This window comes from Convolutriloba macropyga, chromosome 4, assembly GCF_964194025.1.
Source record: "Convolutriloba macropyga chromosome 4, txConMacr16.3, whole genome shotgun sequence".
NCBI lineage: Eukaryota > Metazoa > Xenacoelomorpha > Acoela > Convolutidae > Convolutriloba > Convolutriloba macropyga.
The window spans coordinates 80,405,431-80,428,531 of NC_134471.1; the positions used below are offsets into that span (position 1 = coordinate 80,405,431).

The following is a 23,101-nucleotide window of genomic DNA, read 5'->3' on the forward strand; positions in this document are numbered from 1 at the left end:
CACATTAGAGGTTAACATATACCACTATTAAGATTTAAAGTAAAAATGGAACCAGTTTCGGCGCACTTTTCATTTAACTTTGAGAATTAAATTGCCGCCAATTGAGTTCAGCTGCTTGAAGTTGTGATTGAGAGAGAATTTTAGATCACGCGAAATGCAAAAAGTCAAGGGCGTAAAAGTCACTCAAAAAGTCAAAATTGTCAAGCGAAAATTTTGCATAAAAAAAGACACACATGTTTACAATAATTGCTATGAACTACGTTCAAGAGCAATTAAAAAGAAAAGGATAAATTTTAACTGACTAACCCTGAGGGAAGTTGTTGTAGACGAATGGAATAAGTTTCATGAATAATGGCATGTCATGTTTGGCTGCTAAATGCATGTCCTTCACAAGAGCATTGCTGATCTCTTCGTCAAGAGAGTTCAACATCACATCTACATACACGTCTTTTGGCTCACCCAGACCACTCTAAACACACGATTAAATTTCAATTTACAAGGAAGCTCTGATTGTTCTCTTAATTTTGTTTCTCAACGGTCACTTTTAATGTAACTGTTGTCTTTAAGAGGAGCAGTAATCAATATTAGTTAAAGTGCTTCTCAACTTAGATCAAGATTATTGTTTATCTGAAAAACTGATTGAAATTTATTCGTGTGTTTACCTTTTGAGATAAACAATAATCTTGATCTAATTTAAGAAGCACTTTAACTCATACTGATTACCGCTCTTAAAGACAACAGTTACATTAAACCTGACCGTTGAGAAACAAAATTAGGAGAACAATCAGAGCTTCCTTTTACACGGAGGGGGTCCACTTTCAAAAACTGCACCGTGCAACCATAAAATTAAGAGACTGTTAAAGTTTTACGATCCCTTCGTGCTTTACTAGTTTATTCCGTTTATGAATGTCACATTGACCGCCTTAAGTCTACTCAGAAAATCATTTTGCTTATTTGAATTAATAATGGATGATACAGGCGTTTAAGATAACCATTGAAGGTCTGTATCGGGCGAAGATCCATAATAGTGCATTAGAGCATAGAGCATAATAGTGCATAATAGTGCATAGAGCATTAATAAAGCTCATTAAAAGAAAAAATCGGATAAAATGAAAATGAAAAAAGAGAATCGCCCTTGCTCTCAAACTGTTTTTTCAACGTGTTTTCCGTAAATGGAGGAACATAAGAAAAAAAGCCGACCTTGAATACACATTCTTCCATTTTTGAAAATCAAATTTAACGTTTTGTTTACGGATCGTAGAGAAAAAGAACATAAATTTGAGATAATTTAGTTGTTGGAGACTACTTTTAGTTCTTACTGAAAAAATTACCAATTTCATTGCAGTTTGTAACTCGGGAACAGTTTATGAAATTGGAAGGAAAACTAGAAAAGAAACATACCGACTAACCTCGGGCGAATTGCTCTTTAACGACTGGCGCTTGGCTTGCTTCTTCAGTAGCTAGCTGCTACTTAGAGAGGCTAGCTTTAATTAAGGATTAATTAGGGTGGGGGTTTTGAGCATGGCGGACAGCGCGGGGGTTGATTTGTGAGTGCGGGAATGGATATCGTTCTGGGTTAAGGCGAAGGAATTCAGACTCTAAGAACCGCTCTTCACACCATAAATTTATGTCTCTGAAACAGTTTTTTTGAATCGAAAACTCAGAGACTAGCGAGCTGGAAGTCTCTAAAACAACGTACTGCCCTCCGGACTCTACCTGTTAATCCCGTTTTGGCGGACGAACAATCAAATGGTCCGACGAAAAAACGATTAGACGAAAAGTTGGTGGTACGAAAAATTACATAAAAGAACAGGTAAGAATAATATATTTGCTAAAAAATTCGTTTGAGAGCAATTAAAAGCATCTCGTGGGGAAGATGGTAAAATAGTCTAATCTAATTATTTGCAAATTTTATTGCATATTTCAATCGATAGAAAGAAAATTTTCTTTAAAATAATTGAAGTTCTGAGAATGCTTCCGCTAAACCTTTCAACAAGTTCACTTTATCTGAAAATCAATTTCAAAAAAATCTGCTAAACTGGAAGTAGGAAATTTAGATTTTTGGGTCAAAAAGTGCACAAACCCCAATCCTTGGGAAAACAGAAAAAATCTAGCCACCTTTTTCTGATACTTAAAGTGAATGATCAAAATTGGCTATCAGTTAACCAGCAGCTTTAGTCCACAAAAATGGTAGATACATCAATATGTCTTCACGCCTAATAAGAAGGACATGGGTTCAAAGAAAAAATTACACTAAAACCAAAAAACAGGAAACTAAAGAACTTATTTTTTTCCTGATATTTTAAAAAACAGAACAACAGTAAACCAAATGACCCCAGAAATGCACAAAAAATTACTTCCTGGCAATCATTTTAAATCGATTTTGGTGTTAATTTAAAATACATCTGCAACTAATCAGCAGTTAGTTTCAATGAAAAATACCGCAAGAATCTTTAATATACTCACAAGAAGAACAGATGCGGAAAAAGCTTTAGGGAATGAGAAACAAAGTCGTTCTCGTTTTCTGCGAAAACATACGGTAAACATTAACGGTCTCGGTCTTCTGGTTAATAATAAGTTCTTTTGAGTTGAAAATTCCTGGTTGTTAAACAAGTGGAAAAATTATTTTATAGTGTTTATTCTAGAATTGATTTAGTCAATAACTTAAAGATTTCCTTGTCACGGGCTGTTTGATATACAAAAAATATACGACAAAAAATTTCAATTAAAAAAATGAAATCTTACTTTTTTCTTCAAATTTTATCGTTAAAGCTTGATGATTACCTGATTAAAACCAAACACAATTGGCTGGAAGTAGGACTCTGGGAATATTAATAGCTTATATTAAAAGAACTCAACTCTAATCAACTTTAATCTAAAAACTGATTTCTCATTATTTTTATCTGGCAGAATGAAAAGATGATCTCATTAGAATTTGAGACTTGAAATAAGTAAAAGTTAGAGCAACAGGAAGTGGAAAAACTTTAATTATATGATTATAATTTTTTATGAATTCTCAAGTTAGCCACGAAGATCATGTTCAATGATTTTTGTTTAGATGTTCAAGTTGATAAACTGCACCATTCTTGAAAGCAAAATCGTTGTTTTTTTCTACAGGCTAAAAACTTTATGATCCTTTTACTGGGGAACATTTGTTTCAGCGTTAATTTTTTTGGAATTTTTAACGGTAGATAAACATGAAGGTTCTGCAAACAACTTTTTATGTCACGAAAAATTGACAATGAATAAGGTTTTACATCTGGTAAAAAAGTCAATTGACGGCACTCAAAATTTCAGAGGAGATGATTACATTTTAGAAATCGCGATCAACTGGTCACCTGAAAAATTACTTCGACAAAATTGATATGCACGCTGGAACATTATGTGCTGCGCAAAGACTATCACAGGCCGTTGATTTTCTCCGAGAAAAATGTTTGGATACATACGCCTTATGAAAAAAAGCTATTAAAAGGCTATTCTCTGCAAATGGTGAAGTCCGCCTCATAGTCAAGATTTTCTCTAAACTAATCTCAGGTGACCAAGTTTTGACGTAAAAGCTTTCGATCCTTTTTGCACTGTTCTTAGAGTACTCGTCTTAGATGACAATAAGGTCATTAGCGAAAGTTTGACCCGTCTAGCTCTAGTTTAGGAGAAATGACCGCTTTTCTGATTTTCTGATGAAATAAAGGAACTTGAAAAAAAACTTTTTTTGTAATTTTTTTAATCACTGGGGTGGAACAAAGAGAAACCAAACTAAGATAAACAGCCTTCTAAACGAAATATTCATCATTCATTCGTAACATCAGAATGGAAAAAAGGGGATTTTTATTTTTGCTTTATTTCAGAATAAATTTAAAAAAATTGTCATCTTTTAACACGGGGCTGATACTAGGTGGGTCTATACAGCCCCGTTTGTCTACCCTTTCCCTAATTATAGTATTTGTATTTATATTTAAATAGATGATATTGTTTGAAGCGGAGAAATTAATTCTTTCTTCTTTCTTTCTTTCAAGCCTTAGATTCATGCACTATGTTGTTAGTGCTGATGGACTTTGAATATAGATATTTTATCCCAATTGGTCGGACTGTTTGGCCGGTTGGAAAAAAAGGTCAAAAAATTGGACTTTTCGGCAACAACTGTACTGCAAATCCAATCTAAATAGCAAAAGAGTGTAAATTGACTCTTTGCTGCGATTCCACTGGCTAACAATCGACAGGGACCAGAAGAGGACGCAAGGGTGATAACACTATGACAAAGGGGGGGGGGGTACATTTCTGAGGACAAAGTATTAAGATTTTAAGACGTATCAAGACAACGTATAAATTATAAATACAACGCATCAAGACAATAAGATACTAAAATTTTTTCCGTTTGTGCCCCCTCCCCAGTAAGCTTTGCACCCCCCCCCCCCCAGTAAGAGCACGTGCCATTACATTGTAAATCGTTATGTTAAAAGAAGGAAGGCACGTGCGTTTTGGGGGGTGCAAATAATATGCACCCACTAAGCTGGGGCACAAAGGGAAAAGAGCCGTCAAATTATTTAAGTTTTTTTGACAAAATAAATCATCAGCAGAACACATTTCATCAAGTTTCAAAAATTTTTTATGATATGATTGGGTTTGTGTTAATTCACACGTTCATTTAGGCCTAAAGACTTTCGCTCATTTTTCTTTTTTAACTAAGCTGGGGGGGGGGGGGGGGAGGGGGGGTACAAAGGGAAAAGATGCGGATAGTACTAACTTGGCTGCTGGTCTGACTGGTGCTGTCATCCGCAGATGATGAAGAAGCAGCAGCAGATGCGAGATAGAATAGGAGATGGTATCCCACTCTACCATTCAGCTCATACATCTCACCCACCACATAACTGAACATACATGCATATTCCATCTGCAGATCATATCAAGTCACTGTGGTGTCGGTTCTTCTCTTTTTTTGTTTAAACAAGTAAATTGAAAATATAACCCAGGGGTTAAACAAGTTTAAAATTATCTATACAAAATTAGTACAATGTTAAATATCAAAATTAGTGGTTCCGTTTTATAAAGGTAAAAATAATTTTTGAAGCCTTTCTCCCTTTTCTGTTTGAGTTTCTAGCGAGCCGAAGGGCGTAATTTTTGATCGAAATGCGAAACTTTTTCGTGCGAGGCACACGTGACATCAAGTCTCTGTGGTGTAGTGGTTATCACGCGTGACTCACACAAAAAAATCCGCGGTTAGATCAAAAATTACTAGCAGGCCCGCAAAAGCATCACAAGAGAATCATTTAAAAGAAAAGATAGAAGGTTAAAAGATCACATTTTTTTGCACCCCCTGGGGCTGGAAGCTTTGCCCCTCGTTCAAAAGCAATAGGTATTACGTTTCGTTACCGATGTGTTTGGTTTGTGTATATTAACCTATGTGTCAACAATTTTTTGTCCAACCACGTTTTCTGCTTTACCATTTTGCATATTTAAGGAGCGCTAAGACTTGTACAGATATCGATATTCTACTTAACATACATATTCCATCTGCCGATCATATCAAGTCACTGTGGTGTCGGTTCTTCTCCCTTTTCTGTTTGAGTTTCAAGGGAACTGAAAGGCGTAATTTTTTGATCGAACTGCGGAACTTTTTCGTTCGAGGCACAAGTGATATCAAGACTCTGCTCTGTGGTGTAGTGGTTATCACGCGTACCTCACGCGAGAAAGTTCCGTGGTTCAATAAAAAATTAAGCCCTTCAGCTCCCCTGCTTCTCCGGGACCTCAGAAAAAGAAAAAGAACAGACTAACGTCGGGCGAATGGCCCTCAAAACTTCAGCTAACGTAGGACATCCTTATTGATGGAAAAGATCAGGATACAGCGTTCAGTGTTTCCTTTATGGCCACGGCAAAGCGTAGTGGAATGCTTCGGTAGCCCCAAATTACCCTAAAAACCATAAAAAACCATGAGGATATGTGGCAATAAAACTGCGAGTAAGGGGTCTTAACTACGAAAAAAAGTACTCATTCCGACCTTATTTCATCCCATTAATGTAAGCAATGACTCATCGACAGCGAGGAATAGGCACAACTAACTGTTTTTAATTCCAGGTTAAAAATGGTGTAATGGTCATAACGTGTGCCTTACACGCAAAAGATCCGCGGTTCGAGCTTGCGAGGTGAAATCTATCACTTTAAATTCAACCTACAAATTTTAACTCTTCATAGATGGGATGGTACTCACAAAGAAAATGTTGTACTAGTTATCACATGTGCACCAGAAGCACAAGGTCCGCGGATCCCGCCCGCGTGGTGACATCAATCATTTATAATGTTACTTACAAATTTTAAACTTTACCTTTACTTCGAGGATGTGATAGTACTCAGTGTTTGTACTCATAAACAAATAAATTCCAGACTAACTGGAACACAAACTAGCCGACAGTTTACAAGAAAAAATTCATAACCTACGCCTTGATACCCCTTGAAAATCAAACAGAAAAAAAACGACCAACGGGCGAATGTCTCTCAAACGACTGACTAGCAGGCTTATGCTAACGGCGGGCAGCGTTAGTGAGAGAAACAGATCAGACAAAAAGTGCAATAATTCAATTATAGCACTCACAGCGTAGTGGACAAATTCTGTAACACCCAAATTAAACTACATAAACCAAAAAATACCATAGAGGGGAAAGAACACAAAAAACTGCAAGTAGGGGGACTGTTTTCACAAAAAAATATTAAAAACGTACTCATGCTGGCTGATATTATTTCCAACCATTAGAGTAAGCAAGGTCAAACAGACAGCGAGGATTAGGCATAACTCACCACTGTTTTGAACTCCAAGTCACCATGGTGTAGTGGTTATCACGTGTGACTCACACGCACAAGGTCCGTGGTTCGAGCCCGCGTGCTGATATCTCTTATTTTAATCTAACCTACAAACAACACCTTTACGTCATAGATGGGACTGTAATCACAAAGAAAATTTTGAAACAAAGACTAGCCGACAGATTACAGGGATACGTTCACAATCTACGTCTGAAAATCTCTTAATCAAACAGAAAAAAAAAGAAAAACCGACCAATGTCGGTCGAATGGCTCTGAAACGACTAACTAGCTGCCTTAAGCTAACGGAGGGCAGCCTTAGTGAGGGAAAAAGATCAGACGAAGCGTGAAAAATTTCAATTATAGCACTCTTACAGCGTAGTGGACATACTCTGTAAACCTCGAAATACCCTAAAGAAACCAAAAAATACAATAATGGGGGAGAGAAAACAAAATAACTGCGTATAAAGTACTCATGCTGGCTGACCTCATTTCCTCCCGTTAAAGTAGGAAAAAGGAAATAGACACCGATGAATTGGCTTAAATAACTGTTTCAATTGCCAAATCATTATGGTGTAGCGGTTATCACGTGTGCCTCACACGCAAAAGGTCCGCGGTTCGAGCCCGCGAGGTGACATCTTTTACTTTTAATCTAACATACAAACGTTACCTTTACTTCATAGATGGTATTATACTCACGACAAAAAATTCGAAAAAAAATCAGATTAACTAGAACAAACAAGCCGACAAATTACAGGGAAACATTCACAATCTACGCCGTGACATTTCTTGAAAATCAAGCAAAAAATGAGAAAAATCGACCAACGTCGGGCGAATGGCTCTCAAAAGAGAACACAAAATAACTGCTTGGAAAGAGACTATTTCACGAAAAAAGTACTCATGCTTTCTGACCTTATTTCCTCCCGTTAGAGTCAGCTATGTAAAATAGACAGCGCGAGGAATTGGCGTAACAAACTGTTTTTAACTCCAAGTCACCATGGTATAGTGGTTATGACGTTTGACTTAAACGCACAAGGTCCACGGTTCGAGGAGGCATGGTGACAGCAATTACTTTTAACCTAACTTAGAAACGTTACCTTTACTCAGATTAAAAAGAACACAAACTAGCCTAGAGATTACAGGGAAACACTAACAAATTACGCCTTGACATCTCTTGAAAATCAAACAAAAAGAGAAAAATCGACCAACGTCGGGCGAAAGGCTAAACTAGCTGGCTTAAGCTAACGAAGGGCAGCCTTAGTGAGGGAAACGATCAAACGAAGCGTGAAATATTTCACTTATATCACTCTCTCAGCCTAGTGGACATACTGTGTAACCCCCGAATTCCCTAAATAACCCAAAAAATACAAAAATGGGGGAGAGAACACAAAATAAGTGCGTGTAAAGTGTTTATTTCACGAAAAAAGTACCCATGCTGGCTGACCTTATTTCCTCCCGTTAAAGTAGGAAAAAGGAAATAGACACCGATGAATTGGCCTAAATAACCGTTTCAATTTCCAAATCACCATGGTGTAGCGGTTATCGCGTGTGCCTCAAACGCACAAGGTCCGAGTTTCGAGCCAGCGTGGTGACAGCTTTTACTTTTAATCTAACATACAAACCTTACCTTCACTTCATAGATGGTATCAGACTCACCACAAAAATTTTGGAAAAAATTCAGATTAACTAGAACACAAACTAGCAGACAAATTACAGGCGAACATTCTTTATCAACGCCGTGACATTTCTTGAAAATGAACCAAAAAAGGAGAAAAATCGACCAACGTCGGTTGAATGGCTCTCAAAAGACTGACTAGCAGCTTTAAATAACTGAGAGCAGCTTTAGTGAGGGAAAAATATCAGACAAAGCGTGAAAAATTTCAATTATAGCACTCTCACAGCGTAGTGGACATACTCTGTAAACCTCAAAATACTCTATAGAAACCAAAAAACACAATAATGGGGGAGAGAACACAAAAATAACAGCGTATAAAGTACTCATGCTGGCTGACATCATTTCCTGCCGTTAAAGTAGGAAAAAGGAAATAGAAACCGATGAATTGGCTTAAATAACTGTTTCAATTTCCAAGTCACCATGGTGTAGTGGTTATCACGTGTGCCTCACACGCACAAGATCCGCGGTTCGAGCCCGCGTGGTGACATCTTTTACTTTTAATCTAACATACAAACGTTACCTTTACTTCAAAGATGGTATTAGACTCACAAAAAATTTGAAAAAAATTCAGATTAACTAGAACAAACTAGCCGACAAATTACAGGGAAACATTCACAATCTACGCCGTGACATTTCTCGAAAATCAACCCAAAAATGAGAAAAATCGACCAACGTCGGGCGAATGGCTCTCAAAAGACTGACTAGCAGGTTTAAATAATAGAGAGCAGCTTTAGTGAGGGAAAAAGATCAGACAAAGCGTGAAAAATTTCAATTATAGCACTCTCACAGCGTAGTGGACATACTCTGTAAACCTCGAAATACTCTAAAGAAACCAAAAAAATACAATAATGGGGGAGAGAACACAAAATAACTGCGTATAAAGTACTCATACTGGCTGACCTCATTTCCTCCCGTTAAAGTAGGAAAAAGGAAATAGAAACCGATGAATTGGCTTAAACAACTGTTTCAATTTCCAAGTCACCATGGTGTAGTGGTTATCACGTGTGCCTCACACGCACAAGGTCCGCGGTTCAAAACCGCGTGGTGACATCTTTTACTTTTAATCTAACATACAAACGTTATCTTCACTTCATAGATGGTATCAGACTCACGACAAAAAATTCGAACAAAATCAGATTAACTAGAACAAACTAGCCGGCAAATTACAGGGAAACATTCACAATCTACGCCGTGACATTTCTTGAAAATCAACCAAAAGAATGAGAAAAATCGACCAACGTCGGGCGAATGGCTCTCAAAAGACTGACTAGCAGGTTTAAATAACAGAGAGCAGCTTTAGTGAGGGAAAAATATCAGACAAAGCGTGAAAAATTTCAATTATAGCACTCTCACAGCGTAGTGGACATACTCTGTAAACCTCAAAATACTCTATAGAAACCAAAAAACACAATAATGGGGGAGAGAACACAAAATAACTGCGTATAAAGTACTCATACTGGCTGACCTCATTTCCTCCCGTTAAAGTAGGAAAAAGGAAATAGAAACCGATGAATTGGCTTAAACAACTGTTTCAATTTCCAAGTCACCATGGTGTAGTGGTTATCACGTGTGCCTCACACGCACAAGGTCCGCGGTTCGAAACCGCGTGGTGACATCTTTTACTTTTAATCTAACATACAAACGTTATCTTCACTTCATAGATGGTATCAGACTCACGACAAAAAATTCGAACAAAATCAGATTAACTAGAACAAACTAGCCGGCAAATTACAGGGAAACATTCACAATCTACGCCATGACATTTCTTGAAAATCAACCAAAAGAATGAGAAAAATCGACCAACGTCGGGCGAATGGCTCTCAAAAGACTGACTAGCAGGTTTAAATAACAGAGAGCAGCTTTAGTGAGGGAAAAAGATCAGACAAAGCGTGAAAAATCTCAATTATAGCACTCTCACAGCGTAGTGGACATACTCTGTAAACCTCGAATTACACTAAAAAAACCAAAAAATACAATAAAGGGAGAGAGAGAACACAAAATAACTGCGTATAAAGTACTCATGCTGGCTGACGTTATTTCCTCCCGTTAAAGTAGGAAAAAGGAAATAGACACCGATGAATTGGCTTAAATAACTGTTTCAATTTCCAAATCATGGTGTAGCGGTTATCACGTGTGCCTCACAAGCACAAGGTGAATGGCTCTCAAAAGAATGGCTCTCAAATGGCTCTCAAAAGACTGACTAGCAGGTTTAAATAACTGAGAGCAGCTTTAGTGAGGGAAAAATATCAGACAAAGCGTGAAAAATTTCAATTATAGCACTCTCACAGCGTAGTGGACATACTCTGTAAACCTCAAAATACTCTATAAAAACCAAAAAAATATAATAATGGGGGAGAGAACACAAAAAATAACTGCGTATAAAGTACTCATGCTGGCTGACATCATTTCCTCCCGTTAAAGTAGGAAAAAGGAAATAGAAACCGATGAATTGGCTTAAATAACTGTTTCAATTTCCAAGTCACCATGGTGTAGTGGTTATCACGTGTGCCTCACACGCACAAGGTCCGCGGTTCGAGCCCGCGCGGTGACATCTTTTACTTTTAATCTAACATACAAACGTTACCTTTACTTCAAAGATGGTATTAGACTCACAAAAAATTTGAAAAAAATTCAGATTAACTAGAACAAACTAGCCGACAAATTACAGGGAAACATTCACAATCTACGCCGTGACATTTCTTGAAAATCAACCCAAAAATGAGAACGTCGGGCGAATGGCTCTCAAAAGACTGACTAGCAGGTTTAAATAACAGAGAGCAGCTTTAGTGAGGGAAAAATATCAGACAAAGCGTGAAAAATTTCAATTATAGCACTCTCACAGCGTAGTGGACATCCTCTGTAACCCTTGAATTACCCTAAATAAACCAAAAAACACAAAAATGGGGGAGAGAACACAAAATAACTGCGTATAAAACGACAGGTTCACGAAAAAAGGACCCATGCTGGCTGACCTTATTTCCTCCCGTTAGAGTAGGCAACGTCAAATAGACACCGATGAATGCAGATTAAATAACGGTTTCAATTTCCAAGTCATATGGTGCAGTGGTTATCAAGTGTGCCTCACACGCACAAGGTCCGAGTTTCGAGCCCGCGTGGTGACAGCTTTTACTTTTAATCTAACATACAAACCTTACCTTCACTTCATAGATGCTATCAGACTCACGACAAAAATTTTGGAAAAAAAATCAGATTAACTAGAACACAAACTAGCAGACAAATTACAGGCAAGCATTCATAATCAACGCCGTGACATTTCTTGAAAATCAACCAAAAAATGAGAAAAATCGACCAACGTCGGGCGAATGGCTCTCAAAAGACTGACTAGCAGGTTCAAATAACAGAGAGCAGCTTTAGTGAGGGAAAAATATCAGACAAAGCGTGAAAAATTTCAATTATAGCACTCTCACAGCGTAGTGGACATACTCTGTAAACCTCGAAATACTCTAAAGAAACCAAAAAAATACAATAATGGGGGAGAGAACACAAAATAACTGCGTATAAAGTACTCATACTGGCTGACCTCATTTCCTGCCGTTAAAGTAGGAAAAAGGAAATAGAAACCGATGAATTGGCTTAAACAACTGTTTCAATTTCCAAGTCACCATGGTGTAGTGGTTATCACGTGTGCCTCACACGCACAAGGTCCGCGGTTCGAAACCGCGTGGTGACATCTTTTACTTTTAATCTAACATACAAACGTTATCTTCACTTCATAGATGGTATCAGACTCACGACAAAAAGTTCGAACAAAATCAGATTAACTAGAACAAACTAGCCGGCAAATTACAGGGAAACATTCACAATCTACGCCGTGACATTTCTTGAAAATCAACCAAAAGAATGAGAAAAATCGACCAACGTCGGGCGAATGGCTCTCAAAAGACTGACTAGCAGGTTTAAATAACAGAGAGCAGCTTTAGTGAGGGAAAAAGATCAGACAAAGCGTGAAAAATCTCAATTATAGCACTCTCACAGCGTAGTGGACATACTCTGTAAACCTCGAATTACACTAAAAAAACCAAAAAATACAATAAAGGGAGAGAGAGAACACAAAATAACTGCGTATAAAGTACTCATGCTGGCTGACGTTATTTCCTCCCGTTAAAGTAGGAAAAAGGAAATAGACACCGATGAATTGGCTTAAATAACTGTTTCAATTTCCAAATCATGGTGTAGCGGTTATCACGTGTGCCTCACAAGCACAAGGTCCGCGGCTCGAGCCCGCGTGGTGACATCTTTTACTTTTAATCTAACATACGAACGTTACCTTTACTTCATAGATGGTAGCAGACTCACGACAAAAAATTCGAAAAAAATCAGATTAACTAGAACAAACTAGCCGACAAATTACAGGGAAACATTCACAATCTACGCCGTGACATTTCTTGAAAATCAACCCAAAAATGAGAAAAATCGACCAACGTCGGGCGAATGGCTCTCAAAAGACTGACTAGCAGGTTTCAATAACAGAGAGCAGCTTTAGTGAGGGAAAAAGGTCAGACAAAGCGTGAAAAATTTCAATTATAGCACTCTCACAGCGTAGTGGACATACTCTGTAAACCTCGAAATACCCTAAAGAAACCAAAAAATACAATAATGGGGGAGAGAAAACAAAATAACTGCGTATAAAGTACTCATGCTGGCTGACCTCATTTAATCCCGTTAAAGTAGGAAAAAGGAAATAGACACCGATGAATTGGCTTAAATAACTGTATCAATTTCCAAATCACCATGGTGTAGCGGTTATCACGTGTGCCTCACACGCACAAGGTCCGCGGTTCGAGCCCGCGTGGTGACATCTTTTACTTTTAATCTAACATACAAACGTTACCTTTACTTCATAGATGGTATCAGACTCACCACAAAAAATTCGAAAAAAATCAGATTAACTAGAACAAACTAGCCGACAAATTACAGGGAAACATTCACAATCTACGCCGTGACATTTCTTGAAAATCAAACCAAAAATGAGAAAAATCGACCAACGTCGGGCGAATGGCTCTCAAAAGACTGACTAGCAGATTTAAATAACAGAGGGCAGCTTTAGTGAGGGAAAAAGGTCAGACAAAGCGTGAAAAATTTCAATTATAGCACTCTCACAGCGTAGTGGACATACTCTGTAAACCTCGAAATACCCTAAAGAAACCAAAAAATACAATAATGGGGAGAGAACACAAAATAACTGCGTATAAAGTACTCATGCTGGCTGACCTTATTTCCTCCCGTTAAAATAGGAAAAAGGAAATAGACACCGATGAATTGTCTTAAATAACTGTTTCAATTTCCAAGTCACCATGGTGTAGCGGTTATCACGTGTGCCTCACACGCACAGGGTCCGCGGTTCGAGCCCGCGTGGTGACATCTTTTACTTTTAATCTAACATACAAACGTTACCTTTACTTCATAGATGGTATCAGACTCACCAAAAAAAATTCGAAAAAAATCAGATTAACTAGAACAAACTAGCCGACAAATTACAGGGAAACATTCACAATCTACGCCGTGACATTTCTTGAAAATCAACCCAAAAATGAGAAAAATCGACCAACGTCGGGCGAATGGCTCACAAAAGACTGACTAGCAGGTTTAAATAACAGAGAGCAGCTTTAGTGAGGGAAGAAGGTCAGACAAAGCGTGAAAAATTTCAATTATAGCACTCTCACAGCGTAGTGGACATACTCTGTAAACCTCGAAATACCCTAAAGAAACCAAAAAATACAATAATAGGGGAGAGAAAACAAAATAACTGCGTATAAAGTACTCATGCTGGCTGACCTCATTTCCTCCCGTTAAAGTAGGAAAAAAGGAAATAGACACCGATGAATTGGCTTAAATAACTGTTTCAATTTCCAAATCACCATGGTGTAGCGGTTATCACGTGTGCCTCACACGCACAAGGTCCGCGGTTCGAGCCCGCGTGGTGACATCTTTTACTTTTATTCTAACATACAAACGTTACCTTTACTTCATAGATGGTATCAGACTCACGACAAAAAATTCGAAAAAAAATCAGATTAACTAGAACAAACTAGCCGACAACTTACAGGGAAACATTCACAATCTACGCCGTGCCATTTCTTGAAAATCAACCAAAAAAATGAGAAAAAATGACCAACGTCGGGCGAATGGCTCTCAAAAGACTGACTAGCAGGTTTAAATAACAGAGAGCAGCTTTAGTGAGGGAAAAAGATCAGACAAACCGTGAAAAATTTCAATTATAGCACTCTCACAGCGTAAAGGACATACTCTGTAAACCTCGAAAAACCCTAAAGAAACCAAAAAATACAAAAATGGGGGAGAGAACACAAAATAACTGCGTATAAAGTGCTCATGCTGGCTGACCTCATTTCCTCCCGTTAAAGTAGGAAAAAGGAAATAGACACCGATGAATTGACTTAAATAACTGTTTCAATTTCCAAATCACCAAGGTGTAGGGGTTATCACGTGTGCCTCACACGCACAAGGTCCGCGGTTCGCGCCCGCGTGGTGACATCTTTTACTTTTAATCTAACATACAAACGTTACCTTTACTTCATAGATGGTATCAGACTCACGACAAAAAATTCGAAAAAATCAGATTAATTAGAATAAACTAGCCGACAAATTACAGGGAAACATTCACAATCTACGCCGTGACATTTCTTGAAAATCAACCCAAAAATGAGAAAAATCGACCAACGTCGTGCGAATGGCTCTCGAAAGACTGACTAGCAGGTTTAAATAACAGAGAGCAACTTTAGTGAGGGAAAAAGATCAGAAAAAGCGTGAAAAATTTCAATTATAGCACTCTCACAGCGTAGTGGACATACTCTGTAAACCTCGAAATACCCTAAAGAAACCAAAAAATACAATAATGGGGAGAGAACACAAAATAACTGCGTATAAAGTACTCATGCTGGCTGACCTTATTTCCTCCCGTTAAAATAGGAAAAAGGAAATAGACACCGATGAATTGTCTTAAATAACTGTTTCAATTTCCAAGTCACCATGGTGTAGCGGTTATCACGTGTGCCTCACACGCACAAGGTCCGCGGTTCGAGCCCGCGTGGTGACATCTTTTACTTTTAATCTAACATACAAACGTTACCTTTACTTCATAGATGGTATCAGACTCACCACAAAAAATTCGAAAAAAATCAGATTAACTAGAACAAACTAGCCGACAAATTACAGGGAAACATTCACAATCTACGCCGTGACATTTCTTGAAAATCAAACCAAAAATGAGAAAAATCGACCAACGTCGGGCGAATGGCTCTCAAAAGACTGACTAGCAGATTTAAATAACAGAGGGCAGCTTTAGTGAGGGAAAAAGATCAGACAAAGCGTGAAAAATTTCAATTATGGCACTCTCACAGCGTAGTGGACATACTCTGTAACCCTCGAATTACCCTAAATAAACCAAAAAATACAAAAATAGGGGAGAGAACACAAAATAACTGCGTATAAAATGACAGGTTAACGAAAAAAGTACCCATGCTGGCTGACCTTATTTCCTCCCGTTAGAGTAGGCAGCGTCAAATAGACACCGATCAATGCGACTAAATAACTGTTTCAATTTCCAAGTCACATGGTGTAGTGGTTATCACGTGTGCCTCACACGCACAAGCTCCGAGTTTCGAGCCAGCGTGTTGACAGCTTTTACTTTTAATCTAACATACAAACCTTACCTTTACTTCATAGATGGTATCAGACTCACGACAAAAATTTTGAAAAAAAATTCAGATTAACTAGAACAAACTAGCCGACAAATTACAGGCAAACATTCACAATCAACGCCGTGACATTTCTTGAATATCAAACAAAAAAAATGAGTAAAATCGACCAACGTCAGGCGAATGGCTCTCAAAAGACTGACTAGCAGGTTTAAATAACAGAGAGCAGCTTTAGTGAGGGAAAAATATCAGACAAAGCGTGAAAAATTTCAATTATAGCACTCTCACAGCGTAGTGGACATACTCTGTAAACCTCGAAATACTCTAAAGAAACCAAAAACACAATAACGGGGGAGAAAACACAAAATAACTGCGTATAAAGTACTCAGGCTGGCTGACCTTATTTCCTCCCGTTAAAGTAGGAAAAAGGAAATAGACACCGATGAAGTGGCTTAAATAGTTGTTTCAATTTCCAAGTCACCATGGTGTAGTGGTTAGCACGCGTGCCTCACACGCACAAGGTCCGCGGTTCGAGCCCGAGTGGAGACATCTTTTACTTTTAAAATAACATACAAACGTTACCTTTACTTCATAGATGGTACCAGACTCACGACAAAAAATTTGAAAACAATCAGATTAACTAGAACAAACTATCCGACAAATTACAGGGAAACATTCAGAATCTACGCCGTGATATTTCTTGAAAATCAACCCAAAAAAGAGAAAAATCGACCAACGTCGGGCGAATGGCTCCCAAAAGACTGACTAGCAGATTTAAATAACAGAGGGCAGCATTAGTAAGGGAAAAAGATAAGGCAAAGCCTGAAAAATTTCAATTATAGCACTCTCACAGCGTAGTGGACATACTCTGAAAACCTCGAATTACCCTAAAAAACCAAAAATACAATAATGGGGAGAGAACAGAAAATAACTGCATATAAAGTGACCGGTCCACGAAAAAAGTACCCATGCTGGCTGACCTTAGTTCCTCCCGTTAGAGTAGGAAATGTGAAATAGACACCCATGAATTGGCTTAAATGATTGTTTCAATTTCCAATGCACCATGGTGTAGTGGTTATCACGTGTGCCTCACACGCACAAGGTCCAATGTTGGAGCACGCGTGGTCACAGCTTTTACTTTTAATCTATCATACAAACGTTACCTTTACTTCATAGATTGTGTTTGAGTCACGAAAAAATTCAAAAAAAGATTAAAAAGAACAAACTAGCCGACAGATTATAGGGAAACATTCACAATCTACGCCGTGACATTTCTAGAAAATCAACCAGAAAAAGAGAAAATCGACCAACGTCGGGCGAATGGCTCTCTCTCAAAAGACTGACTAACAGGTTTATATAACAGAGGGCAGCTTTAGTGAGGGAAAAAGATTAGACAAAGCGTGAAAAATTTCAATTATAGCATTCTCACAGCGTAGTGGACATACTCTGTAAACCTCGAAATACCCTAAAGAAACCAAAAACACAATAACGGGGGAGAAAACACAAAATAACAGCGTATAAAAAACTCAGGCTGGCTGACCTTATTTCCTCCCATTAAAGTAGGAAAAAGGAAATAGAAACCGATGAATTGGCTTAAATAACTGCTTCAATTTCCAAGTCACAATGGTGTAGTGGTTAGCACGCGTGCCTCACACGCTCAAGGTCCGCGGTTCGAGCCCGCGTGGAGACATCTTTTACTTTTAAAATAACATACAAACGTTACCTTTACTTCATAGATGGTATCAGATTCACGACAAAAAATTTGAAAACAATCAGATTAACTAGAACAAACTACCCGACAAATTACAGGGAATCATTCACAATCTACGCCGTGATATTTCTTGAAAATCAACCCAAAAATGAGAAAAATCGACCAACGTCGGACGAATGGCTCCCAAAAGACTGACTAGCAGATTTAAATAACAGAGGGCAGCTTTAGTAAGGGAAAAAGATCAGACAAAGCCTAAAAAATTTCAATTATAGCACTCTCACAGCGTAGTGGACATACTCTGAAAACCTCGAATTACCCTAAAAAACCAAAAATACAATAATGGGGAGAGAACAGAAAATAACTGCATATAAAGTGACCGGTCCACGAAAAAAGTACCCATGCTGGCTGACCTTAGTTCCTCCCGTTAGAGTAGGAAATGTGAAATAGACACCCATGAATTGGCTTAAGTAATTGTTTCAATTTCCAATTCACCATGGTGTAGTGGTTATCACGTGTGCCTCACACGCACAAGGTCCAAGGTTGGAGCACGCGTGGTCACAGCTTTTACTTTTAATCTATCATACAAACGTTACCTTTACTTCATAGATTGTGTTTGAGTCACGAAAAAACTGAAAAAAAAATTAAAAAGAACAAACTAGCCGACAGATTATAGGGAAACATTCACAATCTACGCCGTGACATTTCTAGAAAATCAACCAGAAAAAGAGAAAATCGACCAACGTCGGGCGAATGGCTCTCTCTCAAAAGACTGACTAACAGGTTTAAATAACAGAGGGCAGCTTTAGTGAGGGAAAAAGATCAGACAAAGCGCAAAAATTTTCAATTACAGCACTCTCTCAGCGTAGTGGACATACTCTGTACACCTCGAATTACCCTAAATAAACCAAAAAATACAATAATGGGGGAGAGAACACAAAATAACTGCGTATAAATTGACCAGTTCACAAAAAAGGGTTCACGCTGGTTGACGTTATTTCCTCCCGGTAGAGTAGGAAAAGTCAAACAGACACCGATGAATTGGCTTAAATAACTGTTTTAATTTCCAAGTCACCATGGTGTACTGGTTATCACGTGTGACTTAAACGCATAAGGTCCGTGGTTCGAGCCCGCGTGGTGACAGCTTTTACTTTTGATCTAACATACAAACGTTACCTTTACTTCTAGATGGTACTTTTACTTTTGATCTAACATACAAACGTTACCTTTACTTCTAGATGGTATTAGACACACAAAAAAATTTGAAAAAAAAATCAGATTAACTAGAACAGAAACTAGCCGACAGATTACAGGGAAACATTCAGAATCTACGCCGTGAAATTTCTTGCAAATCAACCAAAAACAAACAAAATTGACCAACGTCGGGCGAATGGCTCTCAAATTACTGACTAGCAGGTTGAAACAACAGATGAAAGCTTTAGTGAGGGAAGATCAGACAAAGCGTGAAAAATTTCAATTAGAGCACTCTCACAGAGTAGTGGACATACTCTGTCAACCTCGAATTACCCTAAATAAACCAAAAAACACAAAAATGGGGGAGAGAACACACCATAACTGCGTATAAAAAGACAGGTTCACGTAAAAAGTACCCATAATGGCTGACATCATTTCCTCCCGTTAGAGTAGGCAATGTCAAATAGACACCGATGAATTGAATTAAAAAACTGTTTTAATTTCCAAGTCGCCATGGTGTAGTGGTTACGTGTGCCTCACACGCACCAGGTCCGCGGTTCGAGCCCGCGTGGTGACAGCTTTTAATTTTAATCTAACATACAAACGTTACCCTTACCTCATAGATGGTATTAGACTCACGACAAAAAATTCGAAAAAAATCAGATTAACTAGAACAAACTAGCCGACAAATTACAAAGAAATATTCACAATCTACGCCGTGACATTTCTTGAAAATCAACCAAAAAATGAGTAAAATCGACCAACGTCGGGCGAAGGGCTCTCAAAAGACTGACTAGCAGATTTAAATAACAGAGGGCAGCTTTAGTGAGGAAAAGATAAGAAAAAGCGTGGAAATTTTCAATTATAGCACTCTCACAGCGTAGTGGACGTACTCTGTAAACCTAGAATTACCCTAAATAAACCAAAAAATACAATGATGGGGAGAAAACATAAAATAACTGCGTATAAAGTGACCAGTTCACAAAAAATTATTCATGCTGGCTGACCTTATTTCCTCCCGTTAGAGTAGGAAGAGTCAAATAGATACGATGAATTGGCTTAAATAACTGTTTTAATTTCAAAGTCACCATGGTGTAGTGGTTATCACGTGTGCCTAAAACTCACAGATCCGCGGTTCGGGCCCGCGTTGTGACAGCTTTTACCTTTAATCTAACCTACAAACGTTACCTTTACTTCATAGATGGTATTAGACTCACGACAAAAATTTTGAAGAAAATGAAACTAGAACAAACTAGCCGACAGATGACAGGGAAACATTCACAATCTACGCCGTCACATTTATTTGAAATCAATCAGAAAAACAGAAAAATCGACCAACGTCGGGCTAATGGCTATCAAAAGACTTACTAGCAGGTTTAACTAACAGATGGCAGCCTTAGAGGGGGAAAAGATCAGACAAAGCGTGAATTATTTGAATTATAGCACTCTCACAGCGCAGTGGGCATACTCTGTAAACCTTGAATTACCCTAAAAAAATACAATAATGGGGAAGAAAACACAAAATAACTGCGTATAAAGTGACCAGTTCACGAACAAAGTACCCATGTTGGCTGACCTTATTTCCTCCCGTTAGAGTAGGCAATGTCAAATAGACACCAATGAAATGGCTTAAAAATTTGTTTTAAATTCCAAGTCACCATGGTGTAGTGGTAATCACGTGTGCCTCACACGCAAAAGATCCGCGGTTCGAGACCGCGTGGTAACAGCTTTTAATTTTAATCTAACATACAAAAGTTACCTCTACTTCATAGATTGTATTAGACTCACAAAAAAATTTGAAAGATTAACTAGAACACAAACTAGCCGACAGATTACAGGGAAAAATTCAAAATCTACGACGTGACATTTCTAGAAAATCAACCAGAAGAGAAAAATCGACCAACGTCGGGCGAATGGCTCTCAAAAGACTGACTAGCAGATTTAAATAACAGAGGGCAGCTTTAGTAATGGAAAAAGATCAGACAAAGCGTGAAAAATTTCAATTATGGCACTCTCACAGCGTAGTGGACATACTCTGTCACCCTCGAATTACCCTAAATAAACCAAAAAACACAGAAATGGGGGAGAGAACACACCATAACTGCGTATAAAAAGACAGGTTCACGTAAAAAGTACCCGTAATGGCTGACCTAATTTCCTCCCGTTAGAGTAAGCAATGTCAAACAGACACCGATGAATTGAATTAAAAAACTGTTTTAATTTCCAAGTCACCATGGTGTAGTGGTTATCACGTGTGCCTCACACGCACCAGGTCCGCGGTTGGAGCCCGCGTGGTGACAGCTTTTAATTTTAATCTAACATACAAACGTTACCTTTACTTCATAGATGGTATTAGACTCACGACAAAAAATTCGAAAAAAATCAGATTAACTAGAACAAACTAGCCGACAAATTACAGGGGAACATTCACAATCTACGCCGTGAAATTTCTTGAAAATCAACCAAAAAATGAGAAAAATCGACCAACGTCGGGCGAAGGGCTCTCAAAAGACTGACTAGCAGATTTAAATAACAGAGGGCAGCTTTAGTGAGGAAAAGATCAGAAAAAGCGTGAAAATTTTCAATTATAGCACTCTCACAGCGTAGTGGACGTACTCTGTAAACCTAGAATTACCCTAAATAAACCAAAAAATACAATGATGGGGAGAAAACATAAAATAACTGCGTATAAAGTGACCAGTTCACAAAAAAGTATTCATGCTGGCTGACCTTATTTCCTCCCGTTAGAGTAGGAAGAGTCAAATAGACACGATGAATTGGCTTAAATAACTGTTTTAATTTCCAAGTCACCAAGGTGTAGTGGTTATCACGTGTGCCTAAAACGCACAGATCCGCGGTTCGTGCCCGCGTTGTGACAGCTTTTACCTTTAATCTAACCTACAAACGTTACCTTTACTTCATAGATGGTATTAGACTCAAGACAAAAATTTTGAAGAAAATCAAACTAGAACAATAGCCGACAGATGACAGGGAAACATTCACAATCTACGCCGTCACATTTATTTGAAATCAATCAGAAAAAAAGAAAAATCGACCAACGTCGGGCGAATGGCTATCAAAAGACTTACTAGCAGGTTTAACTAACAGATGGCAGCCTTAGAGGGGGAAAAGATCAGACAAAGCGTGAATTATTTGAATTATAGCACTCTCACAGCGTAGTGGACATACTCTGTAAACCTTGAATTACCCTAAAAAAATACAATAATGGGGAAGAAAACACAAAATAACTGCGTATAAAGTGACCAGTTCAAAAAAAGGTATACATGCTGGCTGACCTTATTCCCTCCCGTTAGAGAAGGCAATGTCAAATAGACACCGATGAATTAGCTTAAATAACTGTTTCAATTTCCAAGTCACCAAGGTCTAGTGGTTATCACGTATGCCTCACACGCACAAGGGCCCCGGTTCGAGCGCGCGTGGTGACAGCTTTTACTTTTAATCTAACATAAAAATGTTACCTTTCCTTCATAGATTGAATTAGACTCACAAAAAATTTGGAAAGAAAAACTAGAACACAAACTAGACGACAGATTACAGGGAAACATTCACAATCTACTTCGTGACATTTCTAGAAAATCAACCGGACGAGAAAAATCGACCAACGTCGGGCGAATGGTTCTCAAAAGACTGCCCAGCAGGTTTAAACAACAGAGGGCAGCTTTTGTGAGGGAAAAAGATCAGACAAGGTGCGAAAAATTTCAATTATAGCACTCTCACAGCGCAGTGGACATACTCTGTAAAACTCGAATTACCCTAAATAAACCAAAAAAAACAATGGGGGAGAGAACACAAAATAACTGCGTATAAAGTGACCAGTTCACAAAAAGGTACCCATGCTGGCTGACCTTATTTCCTCCCCTTTAGAGTAGGCAATGTCAAATAGACACCGATCAATTGGCGTTAAAGTCTGTTTCAATTTCCAAGTCACCAGGGTGTAGTGGTAATCACGTGTGCCTAACACGCACAAGATTCGAGGTTCGAGCCCGCGTGGTGACAGCTTTTACTTTTAATCTAACATACAAAGGTTACCTTTACTTGATA

The 23,101-nt window shown here is 38.3% G+C and overlaps 1 protein-coding gene and 16 non-coding genes across 17 annotated transcripts in view; 16 read left to right on the forward strand and 1 right to left on the reverse strand.

Annotated features, from left to right (window-relative positions):
* The window catches only part of LOC142337924 (integrator complex subunit 3-like), a 180,240-nt gene that overhangs the window by 66,842 nt on the left and 90,297 nt on the right, over positions 1-23,101 (reverse strand). Inside the window, exons 14-15 of the mRNA XM_075387563.1 lie at positions 4,742-4,865; positions 307-469 (exon numbers count right to left, since the gene is read on the reverse strand). Of these exons, the coding sequence (XP_075243678.1) occupies positions 307-469; positions 4,742-4,865 (287 nt within the window). The remainder of the gene's footprint in view (positions 1-306; positions 470-4,741; positions 4,866-23,101) is intronic.
* Trnav-cac (transfer RNA valine (anticodon CAC)) lies at positions 6,805-6,877 on the forward strand. The gene has a single exon. It is a non-coding gene; the product is annotated as a tRNA-Val (tRNA).
* Positions 8,876-8,948, forward strand: Trnav-cac (transfer RNA valine (anticodon CAC)). The gene has a single exon. It is a non-coding gene; the product is annotated as a tRNA-Val (tRNA).
* Positions 9,439-9,511, forward strand: Trnav-cac (transfer RNA valine (anticodon CAC)). Its single transcript has one exon. It is a non-coding gene; the product is annotated as a tRNA-Val (tRNA).
* Positions 10,004-10,076, forward strand: Trnav-cac (transfer RNA valine (anticodon CAC)). The gene has a single exon. It is a non-coding gene; the product is annotated as a tRNA-Val (tRNA).
* Trnav-cac (transfer RNA valine (anticodon CAC)) lies at positions 10,940-11,012 on the forward strand. The gene has a single exon. It is a non-coding gene; the product is annotated as a tRNA-Val (tRNA).
* Trnav-cac (transfer RNA valine (anticodon CAC)) lies at positions 12,080-12,152 on the forward strand. The gene has a single exon. It is a non-coding gene; the product is annotated as a tRNA-Val (tRNA).
* Positions 13,208-13,280, forward strand: Trnav-cac (transfer RNA valine (anticodon CAC)). Its single transcript has one exon. It is a non-coding gene; the product is annotated as a tRNA-Val (tRNA).
* Positions 13,771-13,843, forward strand: Trnav-cac (transfer RNA valine (anticodon CAC)). Its single transcript has one exon. It is a non-coding gene; the product is annotated as a tRNA-Val (tRNA).
* Trnav-cac (transfer RNA valine (anticodon CAC)) lies at positions 14,336-14,408 on the forward strand. Its single transcript has one exon. It is a non-coding gene; the product is annotated as a tRNA-Val (tRNA).
* On the forward strand, positions 15,464-15,536 carry Trnav-cac (transfer RNA valine (anticodon CAC)). Its single transcript has one exon. It is a non-coding gene; the product is annotated as a tRNA-Val (tRNA).
* Positions 16,614-16,686, forward strand: Trnav-cac (transfer RNA valine (anticodon CAC)). The gene has a single exon. It is a non-coding gene; the product is annotated as a tRNA-Val (tRNA).
* On the forward strand, positions 17,755-17,827 carry Trnav-cac (transfer RNA valine (anticodon CAC)). Its single transcript has one exon. It is a non-coding gene; the product is annotated as a tRNA-Val (tRNA).
* Positions 18,916-18,988, forward strand: Trnal-uaa (transfer RNA leucine (anticodon UAA)). The gene has a single exon. It is a non-coding gene; the product is annotated as a tRNA-Leu (tRNA).
* On the forward strand, positions 20,693-20,765 carry Trnav-cac (transfer RNA valine (anticodon CAC)). The gene has a single exon. It is a non-coding gene; the product is annotated as a tRNA-Val (tRNA).
* Trnav-cac (transfer RNA valine (anticodon CAC)) lies at positions 21,267-21,339 on the forward strand. Its single transcript has one exon. It is a non-coding gene; the product is annotated as a tRNA-Val (tRNA).
* Positions 22,984-23,056, forward strand: Trnav-aac (transfer RNA valine (anticodon AAC)). Its single transcript has one exon. It is a non-coding gene; the product is annotated as a tRNA-Val (tRNA).